The sequence below is a fragment of the Onychomys torridus genome, chromosome 4 (assembly GCF_903995425.1).
Source record: "Onychomys torridus chromosome 4, mOncTor1.1, whole genome shotgun sequence".
In the NCBI taxonomy this organism is placed as follows: Eukaryota; Metazoa; Chordata; class Mammalia; order Rodentia; family Cricetidae; genus Onychomys; species Onychomys torridus.
The window spans coordinates 62,293,379-62,315,159 of record NC_050446.1 but is presented as its reverse complement, the minus strand read 5'-3'; the positions used below and the strand labels follow the sequence as shown (position 1 = coordinate 62,315,159).

Genomic DNA, 21,781 nt, shown 5'->3' with positions numbered 1-21,781 from the left:
AAGTTATTTGGGCTCATTATTTAAGAAGATATATAGTTACCACGGAAGAAAGGTAGAAAGGCAGGAAAGAGGCAGCTTGGTCACAATATGCTTACACTGAAAAACCATGAGTTGAATGACCATGTCTGTGCCTTCTTCTATGTTCATTTTTATTTAGCCATGACCCCAGGAAAAGGAATGATTCTGTGTGTTTTCAACGTGTCTATTTTTCCCTTAGGTTAACCTCTACAGGCAGAGGAAGAGGTGTGTCTCTTAGGTGAATTTCAACCTAATCTAAATATGAGCATTGACTATCACTTATCCATGAAGAACAGGCTGCAAAACAGGACTGAAAATAAGGCCAGATGATTTATCTCAAAACATATAACATTTAGTTGGGACACCATGGATATGACCACAGAGAATATAAAAAAAGTCATCAAAGCACAAATGTGTTGTCTCAAAACTATAGTTTCAGTTTATTGAAAAATTGAGGCATCAATGCTCTCCTGATAACTTTTTGTCTGAGTATTGTTTTCAATGCCTGCTTTACATCTTTGTTCCTCAGGCTGTAGATCAATGGATTCAGCATTGGACTTACAAAGGTATAGAAGACAGCTATTATTTTGGATTCCTCAACAGTCTTGTCAGTGGGTGGTCTTACATACATGCAGAAGAGAGTCCCATAAAACAATGTGACAGCCATCATGTGGGAACCACAGGTAGAGAATGCCTTGTGCCTTCCTTCAGCTGATTTGATCTTTAGGATGGCAGCAATAATGAAGGCATAAGACACCAGGATGATTGTGAGGGAATTGGAGAGGTTGAAACCAGCTGATATTAACATGGCATGTTCCTTTATATAAGTATCAGAACAAGACAGCTTAATGAGTGGTGGGTCAGCACAGTAGAAGTGATTGATGACATTGGATTTGCAGAAGGTCATACTGAAGGTCAGGATGGCTTGGAAAAGCCCATCTGAAAAGCCATAGACATAAGGACATACAGCCAAGCAAATGCAGACCCGCCTGGACATTTTCACACTGTAACGCAGAGGATTACATATGGCCACATAGCGGTCATAGGCCATGGCTGCCAGCATATAAAACTCTGTGAGGAGAAGGGCAATGAAAAGGTAGCACTGGATAAAGCAGCCAATGAAGGAAATGGTCTTCTTGTCTGATAAGAAATTAGTCAACATCTGTGGGGTTGCAGTTGATGTATAGCACAGATCCACAAATGCCAAGTTACTGAGGAAGAAGTACATGGGAGTGTGAAGGCGGGAGTCCAGGCTGATCAGGGCCACCATGCCCATGTTGCCCAAGACAGTGACAAGGTAAACCAGCAGAAACAGCACAAAGAGGAGGGGCTGCAGTTCTGGGCGGTCCGTGAGCCCCAGTAAAATGAACTCTGTAATTCCAGTGCTGTTGGTGAGAGGCATCTCCTTAGAGCTGGGTCTGTGGTCGGAGCTGCGAAAACAAGGCAAAAATGGAGATTAAAAACTGACAGCTAAAATCATCTTTTTCTTAAAGTTAAATCTAATGCAAATTGTACAATAATCCTCTTTACATGTCTATTAAGCCCCTTTCACTTTACTTTTATTCCTCTGTGTTGTGTTTCTACTATATCCCTATACTAATCCACACATCTATGAGTGAATGTTTGCTACATCTGTTCTACTTCTCTGAATTTCTTTTTGCCTCCCAATATATCTAACTTGCAAAGCTAAGCAGACTAAAGTTCCTGTGTGAGTTCTCACATACTTCCCTCACATGTGAATCTAGCACAGTCTCTTTATTTCCTTGTTTTCAGGACATCATATACACCTATATATTCACATCCAGTTTCCATATTAGTACTGTAAGTCTAAGGGGAAAGGCCTGCTAATTACTGTACCATGAGTATTCAGCATTTAAACTCTGGTTATGGGAGAAAAATAAAACAAGCAAAAAGTTTCCAAGAAGTACGAATTATTGACAATACACAAAAAAAATTGTAAAGGTTTTTGTGCTGTTGTATACAATGGAGAAACAATTACAATTTAAAAATTTTATGTACAATGGCATTTCTTAGAAAGCTTACTCTTCAATTAAATTCACAGCCATTTCAGAATGGTTAATTAAAATATTTTGCTCCTTGGTGAGATTTTTTTTAAATTTTTTTCTTTATTATTATGTGTTTTAAATTTTATACATCAGCCATGGGTTCCCCTGTCCTCCCCCATCCCGCCCCCACCCCCACCTATCCCCAACCCCTCCCCTCCATTCCCATGTCCTCCAGGATCAAGGCACCCCTGGGGATTCATTTAAACCTGGTGGATTCAGTACAGGCAGGTCCTGTCCCCTCCTTGCAGACTGAGCAAAGTGTCCCTGTGTAAGCCCAAGGTTTCAAACAGCCAGCTCATGCACTAAGGTCAGTTCCTGCTCCCACAGACTGGATGCCTCCCAAACAGAACAAGCTATTCAATGGTCTCACTTATCCAGAGGGCCTGATCCAGCTGGGGGCTCCACAGCCTTTGGTTCATAATTCATGTGCTTCCATTCGTTTGGCTATTTGTCCCTGTGCTTTTTGCAATCTTGGATTTGCAGACCCTCCTCTTTCTTGAAAGTTGGACACCTGGAGCTCCACCTGGGGCCTGGCTGAGGATCTCTGCATCCACTTCCATCAGTTATTGGATGAGAGTTCCAAGACGATTGTTAGGGTGTTTGGCCATCTGATCACCAGACTAGGTCAGATCAGGCTTTCTCTCGACCAAAGAAACTCAAAGCAATACCATTAAAATCAGGAACAAGGCAAGGCTGTCCCCTCTCCCCCTACTTATTCAATATAGTACTTGAAGTTCTAGCCAGAGCTATAAGAAAACATAAAGAGATTAAGGGGATACAAATTGGAAAGGAAGAAGTCAAGCTCTACCTATTTGCAGATGACATGCTAGTATACATGATTGACCCCCAAAATTCAACCTTGGTGAGATTTTATCCAATCATATGGAAGAAAGAAATTATGTCATTGGTAGGAAAATATATGTAAGTATAGAGGGTTTTTTTTGTTAAAAAATGAGCCAGATGAAGAAAAAGTAAAGTAGTATGTAGATAACACTCTTTCAATCACTTAGAGTGACTAAGTGACTTTTCCATTTCTACAGTAGCTTTTTAAATAGGAGGAATAAAATTACTATTAATTCTTGTGATATTTTGATGAGATATTCTGTGAGCATCAAGAAAGAAGTATATGTGTGTACTCCTTCAAAAAAGTATTATGAAAGTACTACTGATATGAGTAATTCTAGTATATCCTCTCACATGTTTATTTAGTGTATATTTTTCATTCTTGATTAAATGATAAAAGTTATGTGTGTAGTAATACGATTATTACAAATTCAAAATTCCAATAAATTTTTAACATTTTATGACTAATCTAAATTCTAAGCATTTCAGCTAGAAAAGAGCCAAGACTAGCATTAACACTGTTTCATTGATAAATATCCAAAATGACATAAAAGCAAACGTGTGAACAAAGACATCATAATTTTATTCCTACCTTCCCTAGGAAAAATTCTCTCAGAGACACTAGCAAGAAAAAAGCTGCTGAAAATGATTTGTAGCCAATTTGTAACCTGTATCTTTTATCTCCAAAATTATCTCTCAACACACCCCAAAGAATTCATTAAGAAACAATAGTAATTGGTATAGCCATTCCCTCACTAGACCCTTGGGATTTGAGCAATGAACTTGTATCACCTTGTAATCACCTTCGGCTGGATGTCTCAGCTGCTTGAGAATTGATACAGGATTTTTATATAAGTCAATATTTCTTGCAAGAAGATGAGTTGAGAAATTAATCATGGTATAACATTATGCCACAATCCATGGACTTTGGTGTATCTAAGATTTCTCTACTGTTGAAATGTGTGCTCTACAAACCTTCTCCAAAAATAGCTGGAGCTATGCTGTTAAATTACAAAATGCACTGAATAAAATTATTACTATTTCGAAAAGACTATGTGTATAGTTATAGTAAAATTAGTCTAATGTAGTGGTTCTCAACCTTCCTAATGCTGTGACCCATTAATAGAGTTCCTCATGCTATGGTGGCCACCCAACCAAAACATTTTCATTGCTACTTTGTAACTTCAATTTGGCTACTGTCATGGATCATAATGTAAATATCTGATATGTAGGATATCTGATATGTGACAACATTGAAAGGTCATTCTACCACCAAAGGGATCATGATTCACAGGTTGAGAACCACTAGTTTAATTTGTTAGGCTTAGATGTAGAGAATTAATATTTTATGAACAACAAAGTGAGGGCTGGAATTCAGAAACATGTAATAAGTAGGGTAATAGAAGTAGAATGATAATATCTCCACTTATTTATAGAGACTACTATAATTCTAACAGTAAAATTAAATAACGGTGACAACTAATAAAGTTGCATAGTACATATACTTACTAATGTGCATAAAAATCTATTTTTTAAGTAAGTTTTCAGGACATATAGTCAACTTCATTCTGCTACTGGAAATTCTGGGGACTTCCACAAGAGCTGCCATATGATACCAGGGAAATGAGGGTCTTCCCTTGTGGTTCTTAACCTCATTAATCCAAGTATTTAAGAACAGACTTAAATAGAAGCTTGAGGACAATTTTATGAAAGTTAAACATAAAAAACAACCCAGGGCAGGCCAACTATAAATCCCAGCAGCTACCTGGGGAAAGAGAATAAAAAGAGGACAAAAGCCATTTGCCTTTTTAGTTATTCTGTCATGTAAGTCAGCCACATGGTGCACAAGCAGCCACATAATATGGAATAGATCTCTAGAGAAAGAGCAATAAATTCCAGAGCAGCAGAAAAAAAACATAGTTAGCCTTTATCTAGTCTCTACAACAAAAAGATATGAAAGAAGAATAAGGAAAAGGTATACTTTTCTGAGTCAGGACTCAGGAAGAGGGTCAGACACAGCAGGATCTCATAGAGGATTATAGGGATTTCACTAGGAGCAGAAATTCTAGGAAGGAAAAGCACATTGTTTTATTAAGAGTTAATTATTTCTACTACCTCTTTTGTTTTGCTTAAGATGAAGCCACTTTCCTAGGGTTACTGGTCCTTCCCAATCATTGACTTTCCCAAGTGGATTAACTCTTAACTGAGGAGATATTGGCATGTCTTTACCTACAGGAAGATTTCATTCCTTTGAGTAGGAAGTAATCACTTGCTTTAATAGTGTTCAATGCTGCTATAACAATTTTCATTTGATTTTTATCTCATAAAGACAAAATATATTAACAAATTTATCATCAACTAAAAAGATTTATCATAGGACAAATAGTACATGCAGAAATTCTATTTCACTATCATAAATTCATTTAAGATGAAGTGTATCAGCAAGGAAGGAAAAGCTAGGATGGTATACATATATTATACTGATGAAAGTTTTATATGGGACCAAAGGGCCAAACACTAAAAGGAAGTGTAAAAACAGGTAACTGGCAGGGAGATAAGCAATACTGTCAATGTACATCAACTATTTGTAGGAAAATGCCTTTATGTAACACAATATATCATGCACAATGAAAACATTATAAAACAATTTCTAAATGTATGTAATACAGATAACTGCAGGAATTCTGTCTTTATATTAAATATGTACCACAGTGATGAGGAAGGAAAAATAACTATCTGTCTCCTCTCTACAGCATCGTGCAATCACTCTAAAGATGTTCAATAAGGAAGGGCAAAGGAATGAAACCAGGAAATGTGAGAAAGGAATGAAAGCATTTTACTCACCAGTGACAGTGACAAATGTTAAAAGATCTAGAAAAACAGATGAAAGTTCATAGTAGAATTAGTAAGAAAGACAACCTCATTTGCATGATAAAAGAAGCTTGTATTTAAATAAACCTGTATGAGGCTAATGTATAGTCAGAGTTACCAAAGATATCAAAAGACCTTAGAGTCTTGATTTTTTTTTTTTGATGTTGAAATACAACTACATGCTTGATAATGATTCTGAAAACTGTTACCATGTATTTGTAATGAATTACCTGTTTCCTTGGGTTCAAATTCTAAACAAACAATAATGACAAAAATTACAGAGCTGTTAATAATACATTTAATAAGCACCCGAGTAAGTATTAAATGAAAGCATTCTTTTATCTTGTTTTAATGGCATAGTGTTCTTTCAAATACATTTAGCATATTTGAACAGTAAGATATTTTGATGAGACTGATCTGTGTTGCCTTAATTTATTCATGCTTCAGGATTTCCTGAAGACAAATTTGTACTGTATTCTTTTGATGTTTTTGTTTAGGCAAAGAAATTTATTCCCTTGTTTGTACAGTTCTCAATACCATACTACATATAAGCGTGGTGTGTGTTATTTGCACTTATGAAAGATAAAACAAACATTACTATCCTAATCATAGTTTGAAATAGAAGGAATAGTCAATGCAAAGTAATCAATATCCACTATAACTTTTGATTATTCAGTTTCTGTATTTATTTCTTTCTGATTTCAGTCTTGACTCTCAGGTCAACTTCCTGTCTATTGTCAGAAGAAGATGAAACCCAAAGTCATATGCAAGCCCTTAATCTTAGGAGAACATTGTAATCTTAGGCTTACAAAAGGCAGAGACCTGGATCACTAGTCTTACATCTACAAAAGCATCAGCATAATCCATCAGTTTCACATTTCTTTCACCAGTACTTCCCTATACACGCACAACAGTAAGAAATAGAAAAACAAGATCATGATTCACATCCTCATTTTCACTGGTAAGTAGGTGAGGGGGAGTACAGATGTACCATTGTTCCTTAAGTGTCCTTCATCAGAAAGTCTTATGGGTCTATCAGTGGAAGGAACTGAAATGAATAGCCTCAGTATCCTGTTAGGTCTTGTAAACAATTTTCCCAGAAGGATGCAGGCAGATCCCTTGTCATAGCACTTGGAAGTTTTCACTTAGACTATTTCTTCTCTAAATCTGATGTGCCTATCAGTCTCCTTGGGATCTGTCTACAATACAGATTTGAAAATAGATCTGAGGTGGAATACAATTGAAAGTTTTAATAGCTCCTTCAGTGATATCTATGTTGCTTGTTTGTTACTAGCTGTGCTCTTTTGTGTGAGGAAAAAGTCTGACATGAGCAACATAGGGAAGAAGGTCTTATTCGGGTTCATGGTTTCAGATGGTATATAGTCCCCACAGTGTAAAGGGATAGAGGGAGGAAAGAGGTGACTTGGTCACTTTGGGTTCACATTCACCTAAGTTGAGTGATTGTGAACATGCTTCCTTTTGTATTTCTTTGCATTAAGTTCTGATCTCAAGCATTGGATGGTGCTGTCCTTCTCCTAGACATGTCTTCTTGCCTCAGTTCAATCTCTCTGGAAATGCCTATACTGATAGACCAACAGGTGTTACTCCAAGGTATTTCTCAGTCTAGACAAAATAACTACATATACGAAATATCACTGATCCATGAATAACATGGTTATGATCAACACTAAATACGGAAATGTAGATGTTTCCCAAATAGCTACAACTCAAGATTGTGTGTGTGTGTGTGTGTGTGTGTGTGTGTGTGTGTGCGAAATATTATTTGGAAGTGTCATGGGGAATATGTGGGGGGAAGGTGAAAAGGGAAAATAGGGGATAGAAGTATGAATAGTACATTTTATAAATCTAGGAAATTGATAAAAACAACAAAAAAGATCTAAGCATAAAAATACAAATATATTTGTCACAAAATTATAGTTATATTTTATTGGAAAATGGAGGCATCATTGCTGTCCTGATAACATTTTGTCTGAGTATTGTTTTCAATGCCTGCTTTACATCTTTGTTCCTCAGGCTGTAGATCAATGGATTCAGCATTGGACTTACAAAGGTATAGAAGACAGCTATTATTTTGGATTCCTCAACAGTCTTGTCAGTGGGTGGTCTTACATACATGCAGAAGAGAGTCCCATAAAACAATGTGACAGCCATCATGTGGGAACCACAGGTAGAGAATGCCTTGTGCCTTCCTTCAGCTGATTTGATCTTTAGGATGGCAACAATAATGAAGACATAAGACACCAGGATGATTGTGAGGGAACTGGAGAGGTTAAAGCTTGCCGATATTAACATGGCATGTTCCTTTATATAAGTATCAGAACAAGACAGCTTAATGAGTGGTGGGTCAGCACAGTAGAAGTGATTGATGACATTGGATTTGCAGAAGGTCATACTGAAGGTCAGGATGGCTTGGAAAAGCCCATCTGAAAAGCCATAGACATAAGGACATACAGCCAAGCAAATGCAGACCCGCCTGGACATTTTCACACTGTAACGCAGAGGATTACATATGGCCACATAGCGGTCATAGGCCATGGCTGCCAGCATATAAAACTCTGTGAGGAGAAGGGCAATGAAAAGGTAGCACTGGATAAAGCAGCCAATGAAGGAAATGGTCTTCTTGTCCGATAAGAAATTAGTCAACATCTGTGGGGTTGCAGTTGATGTATAGCACAGATCCACAAATGCCAAGTTACTGAGGAAGAAGTACATGGGAGTGTGAAGGCGGGAGTCCAGGCTGATCAGGGCCACCATGCCCATGTTGCCCAAGACAGTGACAAGGTAAACCAGCAGAAACAGCACAAAGAGGAGGGGCTGCAGTTCTGGGCGGTCCGTGAGCCCCAGTAAAATGAACTCTGTAATTCCAGTGCTGTTGGTGAGAGGCATCTCCTTAGAGCTGGGTCTGTGGTCGGAGCTGCGAAAACAAGGCAAAAATGGAAATATGATATAGTCCAGGAGGCCTCAACTCTGTTCTAAGAACTATTGGCAACTATGGAATGCTGAGAAGGGCCAAGATCATCTTCACGCTTGGTAGAGCATATCAGTTGCTTATCTAGGGCCAAATGGTGAGCCCTGAAATCATACATGCAATACCATGTTACAGACTGAGGAAGTTATACTTACTTGCAGGAGTACACACACAGACATACACACATATAGAGTAGACACATACATGTGCACATACAGCAACTAAAGAAAAATTCAAGGAGAGATACATGAGAGGGTCATTGAGGATGTAAAGGAAAAGGGAAATGATATAATTATATTATAATCTTAAAAACAAAGAAATAATTGTTTAAAATAAATACTTTTAAAGCAAAACTTTAATAACACTAAAAATCATGTTTTTCTAAAATGATACCTTCTGAAATAGATTGTATTATACTATTTTTTAGTATTCTTACTAAGGTAATATTTCACTTGATGCTGTTTTTATTTGCTATTTTGTTTCTAACTAACTAGCTAATATATATATATATATATATATATATATATATATATATATATATACACACATATATATATATATTCTAGCTCATACATATGTAAATGAATCAATGCTTTATCTGTCCTGTCCCTTTGCATTTTTTTTCTTACCAGTATCCTATTGTGCAAGGCTAAGCAGGTTAAAGGTATTTTGTATGATATTGCTTACATACTTCCTCTATACATGGATGTAACCTAATCTCTTTATGTTTTGTACTTTTAAACCAAACCCCACATCTAAAATGTGTATTTAGAATATTTATATCACACTTTTATCTCTTTAAGGATAGGAATGAAATCTTGTTAATTAGTACACCATGAGTATTCTGAGTATGTGTGTGTTTGTGTGTATCTGTTTAATTATGGAAAACAAATATCAAAGGCGTCATAGGAGAATGAGACATTGATAATACAAAAGCATAGAGAGTTTGTGGTGTTATTTACTTTAAAAAACAGTTGCATTTCTATAAATTATTTGTGCAAAGGTATTTCTTGGAAGGGTTAACATTCAGTTAAATTTATGTACCATTTCAAAATACATTATTAGAATATTGGACGGATGACTTTTGTCATATGTAGGAAGAAATCATGTCTTTGGAAGAAAAATAGTTTAAACTGGAGGTTTTCTATTGTGCAAAATGCACCAAATGCTGTGAAATTGTATCAAGCTTTCTCTCATATTTACAAGCTTAAAATGATGACTTGAAAATAGAGAATCAACGTTTTTTAGTTAAGGGAGAAAAGAGAGGAAGGATAAAATAGCATTGTAGGTGGAGTATATGTGGTAAGAACACAAACTGTACATATGTGTATGTGCCCTTGTGGTATCCATCTAGTTAAAAAAATAGTGTGATCAAAAAATGCAAGAAATAAAAGAAAATACTCAGAAAAACCAAAAGTTAATTTTTGAAGAACACACCTATAAAAGACAAAGCCCTAGTGTCCAATCTCAGTTGAATTTAGTTCAGCAGTAGAAGACTGATGTAGCATATATGATCATACATGATGCCCCAACTGTAATTCCCAGCATTTGCATTCTGCCGCGTGAATATGTGTATGTATATTTGTATAATATATATACATATCATATATCAAGAGAATTAATAAGTAGTTATCCAATATATGAATTGTAGCATGGTTGTTTAAGATAATTAGAAGAACATTAATTAATACTTACAAAGAAGGAAAATTACAATTACTTCTGTAGCTAATATTTAAGAAGTTGAGATCTGGTGTACCCTAATTTATTTTAAATTTCTCCTCCTATTGCAACCAGCTAACACTGAATTTCCACTTCACTTCATTTTACTTTCCTACTCAAAATACATTTTTATTAAACTTTTTATTTGCTTTTATTTATTGTGAGTGTGTGTGTGTGTGTGTGTGTGTGTGTGTGTGTGTGAGTGTGTGTGTGTTTCAATACAAGTGAAGTTCAAAGGACATCTCATTCTCTCCTTCCACCACATGGACCCTAAGGATGCAACTCAGGTCATCAGGCTTGATAGAAATTGCTCTTACACATTGAGCTATCTTTCCAGCACTCATTCTTAAAATCTTTTATTGGAAAATTTTCACCAATCATGCTTCACCATGAAATTAGTGACCTCACTTACTTCACTATGTAGTTTAGAAAGTAGATAATCAATAAGCCTCCTGTTCACTTACCCCAAAGTTTATGCACTTAATAGGTGTTGTTTGAATGGATTGATGGTATAATAATGCTCCCCTGGTCTTTAATCCCACACCAATTTATAATTTTAAGCTATTTCTCTGAGTGTGATAACAGTTCTCACACCAATAAAACTCTACTGGGTAAATGCAAACATGATCTTCCCGTTAGTCTTAAGAAGACTGAGATAATTAGGAGAACATCCACCTGAGAGAGGTTGTTGAATTTGATGTATGAACACAAAATTGTCTTGTTTTTAAATATCCTCTGCCAGATGTTGTTCTGTAACCTGGACCACATTGTGAAACTCTCTGAGGTATATGATGTGATATCCAGAAAAATCCAACTGCAGATCTTTGCAGAGGACAGGAACAACCATGGCATTCCTACATAGTACAAAAAGGGAAAGAATTGTGTGGCAATTTCCCTTAAGCACAAACATGCTTGATTATGGGACTACTTCATGTTCTTCATTAATCCAGACCTAATGCATCTGTTGTAATTTTTGGAGCTGAGGACCAAACCCAGGGCCTTGCACTTGCTAGGCAAGTTCTCTACCACTGAGCCAAATCCCCAACCCCTCTGTTGTAATTTTATAATCTAAACCAAACTGGGGCTTCTGCCACAATTCCTGCATCAGTCCTTACTCCATCACAGACTGAGATACTGTGAATTAACCTATTTAACAAATTTCCATGTGCCATATTTCTCACTTGGAGAAGTGAGTTTATATCAAAGAGAATATTGATCACATTTTCTGTTCCTCAACCACTATCCTGGTTCAGATTGTGTTATGAATTTTCTCCATTTCATCAGAGAGCTCTAAATCCTCCCATCATGCCCTTTGATGTGCTCATGAAAGTAAAAGTCACTTAATAAAATCCTTACCCCCAACAATCTTCCTTAGTATCCCTGTTAAATCTGTCTCCAGATCCTTTTAGCATTATATCAAATATAGAGAATATGACTACTCTTGACATCAGAGTGTGTGAGAATCTGCCTAAAATGTTGCTTCTTAAATCTAAAGGAAGTCACAATTATTTTCCAAATTGCAGGTTATAAATGTTGAGTAGAAAAAAAAGCATCTCACAGGAAGGAAACTGAGGGAAAGCACACCACAGAAGAGCCTTATTTAAAAAAAAAAAAGTTTTAGTCTCAAGGTCATAAAAACCCATGTTAAGATGCTGAAGTAGGGGAGCATTAGAGGAGATAGATGCCATGCTTAACATGAGGGATCCTGGAAAGCAATAGCCTTTAATTCAGCAAATAGAATTCCTATCTCTCCCAGTTATGAAGAGTTTCAGGAGCTATGTTTCATCCCACATAATCTAGCATAAGTGCTAGAAGTTGCAAGGCATATGGCTAGAGGAAGGAAGAGCTTATAGTGAGAGGTGCAAGGTCTCAGCAGCTTCCTGTACTTGGCATTGAGAAAGAGACTGTTGGAAGATGTACCTGGTATTTGAGATAGAGTTAAGCAGCTAGGGCGTGTGTGGTCTGGCCCAAGTAGTGATATCTACCTCATCTGTAATAACACTGATTATGGACTATAGAACTGAAAAGAACATCTCTTTAAAGGTTCATGTGTTTTCACAGTCTTTCTAGTGAATAGAAATTTATAGGATTCTGAATAAAAGAATGCTGCAATAAGAAGCTTACAAAAATAGATCCTGTTTAAAGACAGACTAAAGCAGGATGCTTTAAGAAGAGATTTATAGGAAAGAGGAGGAAATTGCAGAAATACTGTTGACTCTCTTTGGCAGTGTTAGTGTGTTACTTTACTTTGGGCCACAGCCTTTGCACCACACTGTGTTCAACCACTTACCCTCAGTAAGCCAATTTAGGAAGTCAAATTAATAGTAGCAAGCAGAAAAAGGATATTTATTCACTATAGCCACCTTGAGAAGAGGAACAAAGAGATACAATGAATGCCCTAAGTTTTCCTGGGGGTCCTGAAATGTTACTGAAGTTTAAACAGAGGGCCAAGGGTGTGCACATCTGAACAGTCCTGGTCAATATGTTGCCCTGTCCACCATTGACCCATCCTTGTCTGGGCTTCAGTTTCATCCTATGAGGTAGTCTGGTAAGCTATAATAACTGTGTGAATGAATTTGCTAGAGACAAGTGACCCTCAGGTTGGGACATTCCCTTCACCCAGAATGCGATTCTTGGAGTCCATTGTTTCAATATTCTGAGAGTCAGATTAAGAGACACATACATCTCTTTAGAATATCTTAACTTTTCCCAGTTAGAGTGTGAGCTTTGATTGCATGAAGGGAGATGCAGAAAATGCTATATGGGTGTTTCTGGGAGGAAGAAGCACTTAGCCCCTGAAAGGCTGACCCTTATTGTCAGTGAATATACTAAACTTCAAAATCTTCCATGAAAGCAGCAGAGTGGCCCAAATATGCTTTTAGAAGGGAATTCATCAAAGTCAAATTGGTCTTAGAGATCTCCAGGGAAAAGCACAATTGTGTTATTCCATGCTTGTAAAAGAAGAGTTATTCAATATGCTTCAGATGAACAGAAGAAACATAACTAACTCCTCTTGAACAATTATTGTTAAGGTGACCTATAATCTGAATAGTCAGGACATAACAACTGCTGTTAGAAACACAGTTTATATTGATCAGAGCTGGCTTCCTTTCTAGATTTTTTTGGGTGTGCTTTTAATCACAGTAAATACCAAGATTCCTGTTTCCTACTGATTAGCTAATTAAAGAAAATCCTGACTGTCAAGGAATTAAAGTTAATAGACATGATTTCTTGGCCTGGTTAGAGGGAGTAAAAACACAAGACTTACGTTTGGCTCTGCCATGCACCTCTGTGCTCAGTCTCTGTAGAGGTTTCTGGACACTGCTATAAACTATAAAATATACCCCTACTTATACTTGCATGAGGGAAGTGTGCCACCGTAAGCCAAACTCTTGAGGGACTGAGGTAAGGAAGATTAGCATCACACTGAGGAATACTTTCTTGGCTTTAATAGGAGCATTTTGGGATCCAGAAAGTAATTAGCCACTTCAGTCATCATAATTTCTACCCTTCCATATTTAGAGTATCTTTTTTCCTGAGCTCTGCCGAGGACATAGTTTGCTTTGATTGCCTTTTTTTATATGCTAAAAGTAAACGAGGTCAACTCAGTCATTGCTATCATTCTCTAAGAAATTATGAAATCCTATGCTTTGATGATTCCAAGTAAGCAACAAAAAAGAGCATTCAATTTAAATTAAAATTCTAAAAAATACAAAACATAATTAAAACAATAGATATGTGAGATCCTCAGCAGTGGAAGCACTTGCCTTCAATTCTGATGACCTGATTCTGATCTCTGGGACTCACACAGTGGAAGGAGATGTGGTAATGTTCTATTTGTGCTCTAATAAAGCTCGCCTGGTGATCAGAGGAAAAAGCCAGGCACTATATTAAACATAGATGTCAGGCAGTGATAGCACACTCCTTTAATCCTAGCATTTGGGAGGCAGAGATTCATCTGGATCTCTGTGAGTTCAAGGCCACATTTGGAAAAGAGCCAGGTGTGGTGGCATACACCTTTAATCCCAGCACTACTTAACCATAGAGGTCTGGAGGTCTGTACAGACAGACAAGAAGTGATAGAGCTGGGCAGAAAGAGGAAGTGATGTAGCTGGGCAGAGAGAGGCAGTAAGATGGCAAGGCATAGAAAGGTATGTAGGCATGAGTTTGCAGGAAGTTGTTCTCTTAGGCTGAGGATTTCCTAGCTGTAAGAACTTGTGACAAGCTTGATCTATCCCTCTGATCTTTCACCTTTCACCCAATATCTGGCTCTGTGTTTTTTATTAATAAGACCGTCTAGCAATTTGTGTTACAAGGAGAGAACAGTTTTCTCAAACTTGTCCCCTGATTGCAACTAACACCCCATGCCATGTACATGCCTATATATACCCATTCCATGCACATAAGTAAATCTAAATAAAAAAAGGAATGGATAAAATGGCACATATACACAATGGAGTACTACTCAGCATACTCAGCAGTAAAAAGCAATGATAACATGATATTTGCAGGCAAATGGATGTAACTAGAAAACATCATCCTGAGTGAGGTAATCCAGACTCAGAAGGACAAACATGATATGTACTCACTCATAAATGGATACTAGGATAATCAGACTGCAACCCATAGCTCCAGAGAAGCTAGCTAACAAGGAAGACCCTAAGATGGATGCATAGATTGCCCAGCAAAGAAGAAATAGATGAGATCCACATGAGCAAATTGTAGGTGAAGGGGGTAATGGAGGGCAAGTGATGGGGGATGAGAACATAAGGGAACAAGAGGTTCGAGCTGAACAGGGACAGAATGGGAGAGCAAGGAAAGAGATAACCATGATAAATGGAGACACCATGGGAACAGGGAGAAACAGGGTACCAGGAATCCTCAAGAATGACCCTACCTTAGATTACTAGCAATAGTCGAAGTAGGCTGAACTGGCCTACTTTGGTAATCAGATTAGTGAACACCCTAACTGTTATTACAGAGCCTTCATCCAGTAACTGATGGAAGCAGATGCAGAGATCCATGGCCAGGCACTAGGCTGAGCTCAAATGTTATTTCCACTGAGAATTGTAATCGAATTACATCTTACTGTATCCATCACCTTCTTTGTCTTTTTGCAGTGAACCCTAACGCCTGTGTGAAGCATACATATCTTCTGGGTTTGGAACTAGTCCTGGTTGGCTCGGAAAGAGAGCATGACTGAGGCACTCAGCAACTATGACGATTGCCTACTCAGTAAATGCTTCTATATTCAGGGAATTCTGTAATGGTAGCTATCAAAGTAGATGTGTGGACACAGACTCAGTTTAGGCTTCAATTCAACTGCTCTTCTAATTTTGTTAACATCACTGCTATATAAATAAAGTTTGATGGCTCTATTGAAGTAACAGTGGGTATCAGCACTAAAGAAAGCACAGATGCTTCAATACATTTTAAAGATATTTTCTTTTCTCCCATAAACAATTTTTTAAAATCTCATGTAGATTCTAGATAGCAGTTGTAAAATCTGTTTATTTTGTTAAGATGACTTTTAGTAGTCAAGAGATTGGCCCAATACTGAAACTACAATATTCATACTACACTAAAGATCTTAATTGCAAACTGGCACATGCATAGAAACTTGAGGCATTAAAGGTTTTTCAAACACAGCTGTTTAGACAGACATGTTGGTCAAAATATATTGCTATAATATCTGAGATTTCTAGGAGACAGTCTTACAGCAAAGTCACAGATCTTCTAGCTTTTGCAATCTTCTGCCTACTTTCCATAAAGATAAAACCAATAGGCAAGCCAAAGTAGACAAGGAAAAGCCCAAAAGGCCTCAACCTTACAGGCAAAGAACTAGAGGCAACTAAGGAATGCTGAGTATAGGAGAAATAGTCTTCCCCAGAGAAGAGTATGCCAACTGTTTATCTAACACCAAATGGTCCACTTGAAAACATATACACAAGTAACATTATACAGACTGAGAAGGTTAAATTAGGACTGTATAGATATGTGCATGCAATAACAATGAAAAAGTAAGTCACTTTGAATAGAGCAAGGAAGGGTATATAGGAGAGCTCAAAAGGAGGAAAAGGAAAGAAGAAATGTTATAATTATACTATCATCTCAAAAAAATTCAAAATGGTTTAAAAGGTAATTAAATGTAAGTAATGCAGAATAGAAAATGATACTTTTGTTGAATATTGGAATCATATTCTGTTGTATATGTACTGTAATGGGGGAGGTATAAAGTCCTAAAGACATGCATGTATATCTTCACAAGAGGAAATTTTTAGAATGGGATCGATGGAGGTAATTTGGAAATAAAAGAAAACCAACAGGCATCTCCAGGAGCAGAATAGTTCTTTAATCAGTACAACTTAAGGGTCACACTCTCTCTATAGAGTAGAGACTACACACAGATGGGGATCTTGAGGTTTTATGGGATGGGAAGCCAGAAGTTTTGGGGCAGCAGAGTCCATCTGGTCAGATCTCCTGAAAGTGGTAGATACCAATGGGTTAGGCATGTGAACCTCCTTACCAGATGCTTCCACAGTGTCATCAGTCAGGTCATCTTTCCTGTCCAGAGCTTCTCAGGCCACCAGAGGCTTTTATGAACCCTTCAGTCATAATTTAATCAGCACAGAAGAGTACAGCTAAACAGAACAACGAGATAGAACTACATTTAAATGGATATATTTCACAAATAAAGTACAACATGTGAAATACTGAAATGTAAGTTGTGAAGAGTTTGTGGACACAACATCAAAACATCGGTACTGAGAACAGTGTGTTGGAAAGCTATTACAAATGAAGTAAAAATGATAAAATAACTGTTTAAAAAGTAGGGCAAACAGCAAAATATTCAAAAGTATGTAATTTCATTTGTAATAATAATCCAAAGAAATGAGAATGTAGATTGAATCCTCCCCACTGGAGAATGTTTAAGAAATTTGAAAATACCTGTGCTTTATAGAATGTGGGAGAAGAACATTTGCTTATTCTTGCTATTCTGATAGTAAGGCATTTGAAGAAGAACCATGAATTTAAACATAAATGCATCCTATGATGCAAAGTTAGCATTCACCTAAAAAAAACTCTATCACTGTGAAATATTTAGACTCACCTAATTCAATTTGTCACTTGGTTTTCATATTATCAAGAGGGGAGGGGCTTGGGGGAGGTGGGAGTGGGTGCGGGAGCGGGGAGGACAGGGGAACCCATGGCTGATGTGTAAAATTAAAACACAAATATAATAAATAAAAAAGGAGAAAAAATGTTATTAAAAAAGAATGTGGAAATATGCAATGATAATTTAAGAGTAGAATTGGATACTTGTATCATGTCTTGTACTGTCATAAACTATAATAGTTAAAAGTGATGTTATATGAGCCGGGTGGTGGTGGTGCACACCTTTAATCCCAGCACTCTGGAGGCAGAGCCAGGCAGATCTCTGTGAGTTCAAGGCCAGCCTGGTCTACAGAGTGAGTTCCAGGAAAGGCGCAAAGCTACACAGAGAAACCCTGTCTCAAAAAACTAAAAAAAAAAAAAAAGTGATGTTATATGAATCAATATGTATATACCTAACAATGCTAGTTAAAAACAAAACAGTTTGCAGAGACACAGAATTATTTTATCTCCGACATGATTTATATAGCCAAATGATGCTGTATAATTCCACGGATACACAAATACTTAGTGACTAACGTACTAATAAGATACATTAAATTACAAGAAGCATTTACTGAGAAAACTTTTAGTATCAAAACATATTAAATCAGTGCAACATCGCATAAAGATTGAGGAATGATGACAAAGGGCTCATTACCTGATTTCCTTTTTGGTTAATGTTAAACATTGGCCTTCTAAACAATTAGAAAATTCCTAAAATTAATTTTAAAATACATGTAATTCCAAATGCATTGCATTTAGGAAGCAATCTAACTCCCAAAGACCAAACAATGAACCAATAAAATAAATATGTTATTTGATAATGTGTAAAAATAAAAAGCATTTCTAAACATATGGCAATAAAAAGAGTTAAAATGGAGAACATGCATGTGTATAACTATGAAGTAAAAAAAAAAGTTAATACTTTAAGATAAAAATTAAAAATAAATTTAAGAATATATAAATATAATAATTGATAAACAGACAAAATAGTGCATTAGACTTTATCACAAAAGAAACTGGAACAAGTAATGAGTAGGTGAAACTGTAACCATGAGGTCAGAATTGTGCAGACACATGAGAATACCATGCACTGATAAGGTTAAAACATCTAAGGCAGCTAGCTATTCACCAAGAAAAGGCAAGGGCTATGTAAATGTTCTCGGCAGGAATGAAGATGTTCTAAAGAGACAATTCTGCTCCTCTCTTTGCTATCACACTACTGAAACAATGGATCATCCACCACCCCCAATGGAAAACTCTCTAGAAACCTCATGTTGGGTAAAGGAAAAGCCGAAGAATTTGGTGTGAAGCAAAGGGGGAGCTTGCACCCCTAGAATTGATTGACAACTTGTCAGTTCATTTTGCAAGAGAGATTAGAGCTGAAGCATTGAAAATTAACAAGACCACACAGTACCTTGACCAAGACTTCATAAATATATAATTCATGCATTTTATTTAAATCTAATACTCATGATCAAAAAGATAAACTTGGGGTATCACTAGATCCCTCTACTCTTCTTCTTAATATGGCCTTATTGAATAAATGCTTTCTGCTTTTGTTTGTGTTTTCTCTGCTTCTCACTGTTAGCTGTGCTTTTAAGTGGGCTGCTGAGGATGAGTCTCTAAGCCTGGCTTGTTAGAGTTGCCAGGATTCACAGGCACAAACACCTTCTATAACTCTAATGAAGGAATGGAGGAGAGGTTACAAATTGAGGGTCATACATAACAGTAAAAGACTCAAAGCACATCCATCAAAAACTATGCCTTTCAAACAAACATCCCATGTACAATGTCATTGGTTCAGTAATATCAGTTGAAAGACACATTTTAAAGAAATATTAGTTATATATCCAAAAACAACCTTTATTGCCTTATAATTTGTATTAAAAAATAAGCAAATGAAAGTTTTCCTTTCTATGGATGAAAAAAATTTGCAGAAACTGTACAAGTCAGAGCACTGGATAATTACATAATTTACAACTCTGAGTCAGTGTAAGTACTATGGATATAATCATGCCCTTTATTAATTAAAATAAGCACTGTCCCTGCACCAGTTTCTGAATTACTACGCTACAAAAAAAAAAAAAAAAAATCACCGAGATTACACTGTAATCTCCAGCTAATGAATTACTACAAACTAGTAAATTCTACATGTGAATTTAGAAACATAGTCAGTGGCAGAAGAAGGTTTGTTCAATTAAAACATACAGTACCTTATCAGATAATAAGAACATTTTACATACATGTGAGTATGTCAACTTTACTCAAAAAATCATTTCTGGATAAGTTTCCTTATTGCATTTTTCACATCTTTGTTCCTCAGACTATAGATGAATGGGTTTAACATAGGACTTACAAAGATATAAAAGACAGCTACAATTTTCCCTTGTTCTACAGATGTCTCCGAAGGGGGCCTCAGGTGCATGCAGAACAATGTTCCATAAAAGATGGTCACAGCTGTCATATGGGACCCACAAGTGGAGAAGGCCTTGCGCCTCCCCTCTGCAGAACGGATTCGCAGGATGGCTGCAAAGATGAAAATGTAGGAGATGAGGATGATGGTGAGAGAACAGGTGAGGTTGGATCCAGCCACCACAAACATGGCAGTTTTTTTCACATAGGTGTCTGAGCAGGCAAGGACCATGAGAGGGGGGTCTGCACAGTAGAAGTGATTGATCTTGTTGGGTCCACAGAAATTCAAACGAAGCATCAGGATAGTCTGTATCAGACCATTTACAAAGCCGTAAATGTACTGTGCAGCCACAAGGGAGAGGCAGACACCTTTGGACATTTTGCTAGTATATAACAAGGGCTTGCAGATGGCTGTGTAGCGGTCGTAAGCCATTACCGCAAGCATATAATAATCTGTGATCACCAGGGCAATAAAAAAGTGGAATTGAATAATGCATCCAATAAAGGAAATGGTTTTTCTCTTGGATAAAAAGTTAACCAGCATCTGAGGGGCAACTGTGGTGGCATAACAGAGATCTACAAAGGAGAGGTGGCTGAGGAAGAAGTACATGGGAGTGTGGAGCTTGGTGTCACTTCTGATTAAGAAAATCATGCTCACGTTGCCAATCACTGTGATGAGGTAGATGAGTAGGAAGACCACAAAGAGCAGAGGCTGCAACTCTGATTGATCTGTCAATCCCAGCAAAATAAACTCAGTCACTGCTGTGTAATTCTTCTTTAACATCTTGTTATCTTGGCTCCAGAGAAGGTCTAAAGAGGAAGGAATTTAAAGCGTATGATTATTATTGTACATGCAACATATCATTCTGCATGATACTGAGTCCTCTTCTTCAAAGTTATAAATGCACATGACAGAAAAATGGCTCAGGGCTCTGGAGATATAACTCAGAGGTTAAAAGCCATTGTTGCTCTTGTGAAAGACTGGGTTCAGTTCCCAGCATTCATAAGGTGTCTCACATTCCTCTGTAACTTCAGTGCCAGAGACTACTATGCCCTCTCTTCTGCCCTCTGCAGGCACAAGGTACACACATGCTGCACATACATAAATGCAGGCAAAATACTATATACATAAAATACATAAATCTAAAACAAACAAAAGTAAAGTGGCTTAGGGACGTGTGCTTAATGTTTTAAAATTTCACCATATATATATGGAGCCGTGTGTGTGTGTGTGTGTGTGTGTGTGTGTGTGTGTGTGTGCACGTGCATGCATGCATGTCTTCTCCATTTCTCCATGTTTACTCTGTTTTCCATGAACATGATGTTTTTTTCCCCTAAAATGATCTTTGCCTAAAATGATGTTTTTCTCCAAATATACTTTCAGATGTGTTTCATAAAATGTTGGAGATTGAGAGTTACCTAAATTTCCCTAGCTAATTAAGTTGGAAAATTAAACTGAGCATGACACATATCCATGTAAGCATTGGATCTCTCTACTTACTCTTCTGAACCAAAGATGTCTTGTAAGCTGTTCCCTCATTTTTCAACTGAAGTCCCTCATCCCAAGTAGCCTACCTCACAATACTCTCATACCAACAAAACTCTTAGTTTTTAAAAATAAGCTCAGCATCTGCATATTTTTTTTTTTGCTCAAGAAGAAAAATAATTGTTTTGAGGGAGAGAGCACCAGTCAATATTAAATATT

The 21,781-nt window shown here is 37.0% G+C and overlaps 3 protein-coding genes across 3 annotated transcripts; all 3 read right to left on the bottom strand.

Moving 5' to 3' along the window:
* Positions 1 to 397: 397 nt before the first annotated feature.
* Positions 398 to 1,446, bottom strand: LOC118582501 (olfactory receptor 5M11). Its single transcript, XM_036185427.1, has one exon. The coding sequence runs from the start codon at positions 1,418 to 1,420 to the stop codon at positions 446 to 448; it is 975 nt and encodes a 324-aa protein (XP_036041320.1). The 5' UTR covers positions 1,421 to 1,446; the 3' UTR covers positions 398 to 445.
* A 6,290-nt stretch (positions 1,447 to 7,736) lies between these two features.
* On the bottom strand, positions 7,737 to 8,705 carry LOC118582502 (olfactory receptor 5M11-like). Its single transcript, XM_036185428.1, has one exon. The coding sequence runs from the start codon at positions 8,703 to 8,705 to the stop codon at positions 7,737 to 7,739; it is 969 nt and encodes a 322-aa protein (XP_036041321.1).
* An 11,231-nt stretch (positions 8,706 to 19,936) lies between these two features.
* LOC118582816 (olfactory receptor 1030-like) lies at positions 19,937 to 20,860 on the bottom strand. Its single transcript, XM_036185925.1, has one exon. The coding sequence runs from the start codon at positions 20,858 to 20,860 to the stop codon at positions 19,937 to 19,939; it is 924 nt and encodes a 307-aa protein (XP_036041818.1).
* Between the last annotated feature and the right edge of the window lie 921 nt (positions 20,861 to 21,781).

Excerpts from the sequence above, each read along its gene's own strand:
- LOC118582816 (XM_036185925.1), bottom strand. The coding sequence starts at position 20,860 with ATGTTAAAGAAGAATTACACAGCAGTGACTGAGTTTATTTTGCTGGGA.
- LOC118582501 (XM_036185427.1), bottom strand. The coding sequence starts at position 1,420 with ATGCCTCTCACCAACAGCACTGGAATTACAGAGTTCATTTTACTGGGG.
- LOC118582502 (XM_036185428.1), bottom strand. The coding sequence starts at position 8,705 with ATGCCTCTCACCAACAGCACTGGAATTACAGAGTTCATTTTACTGGGG.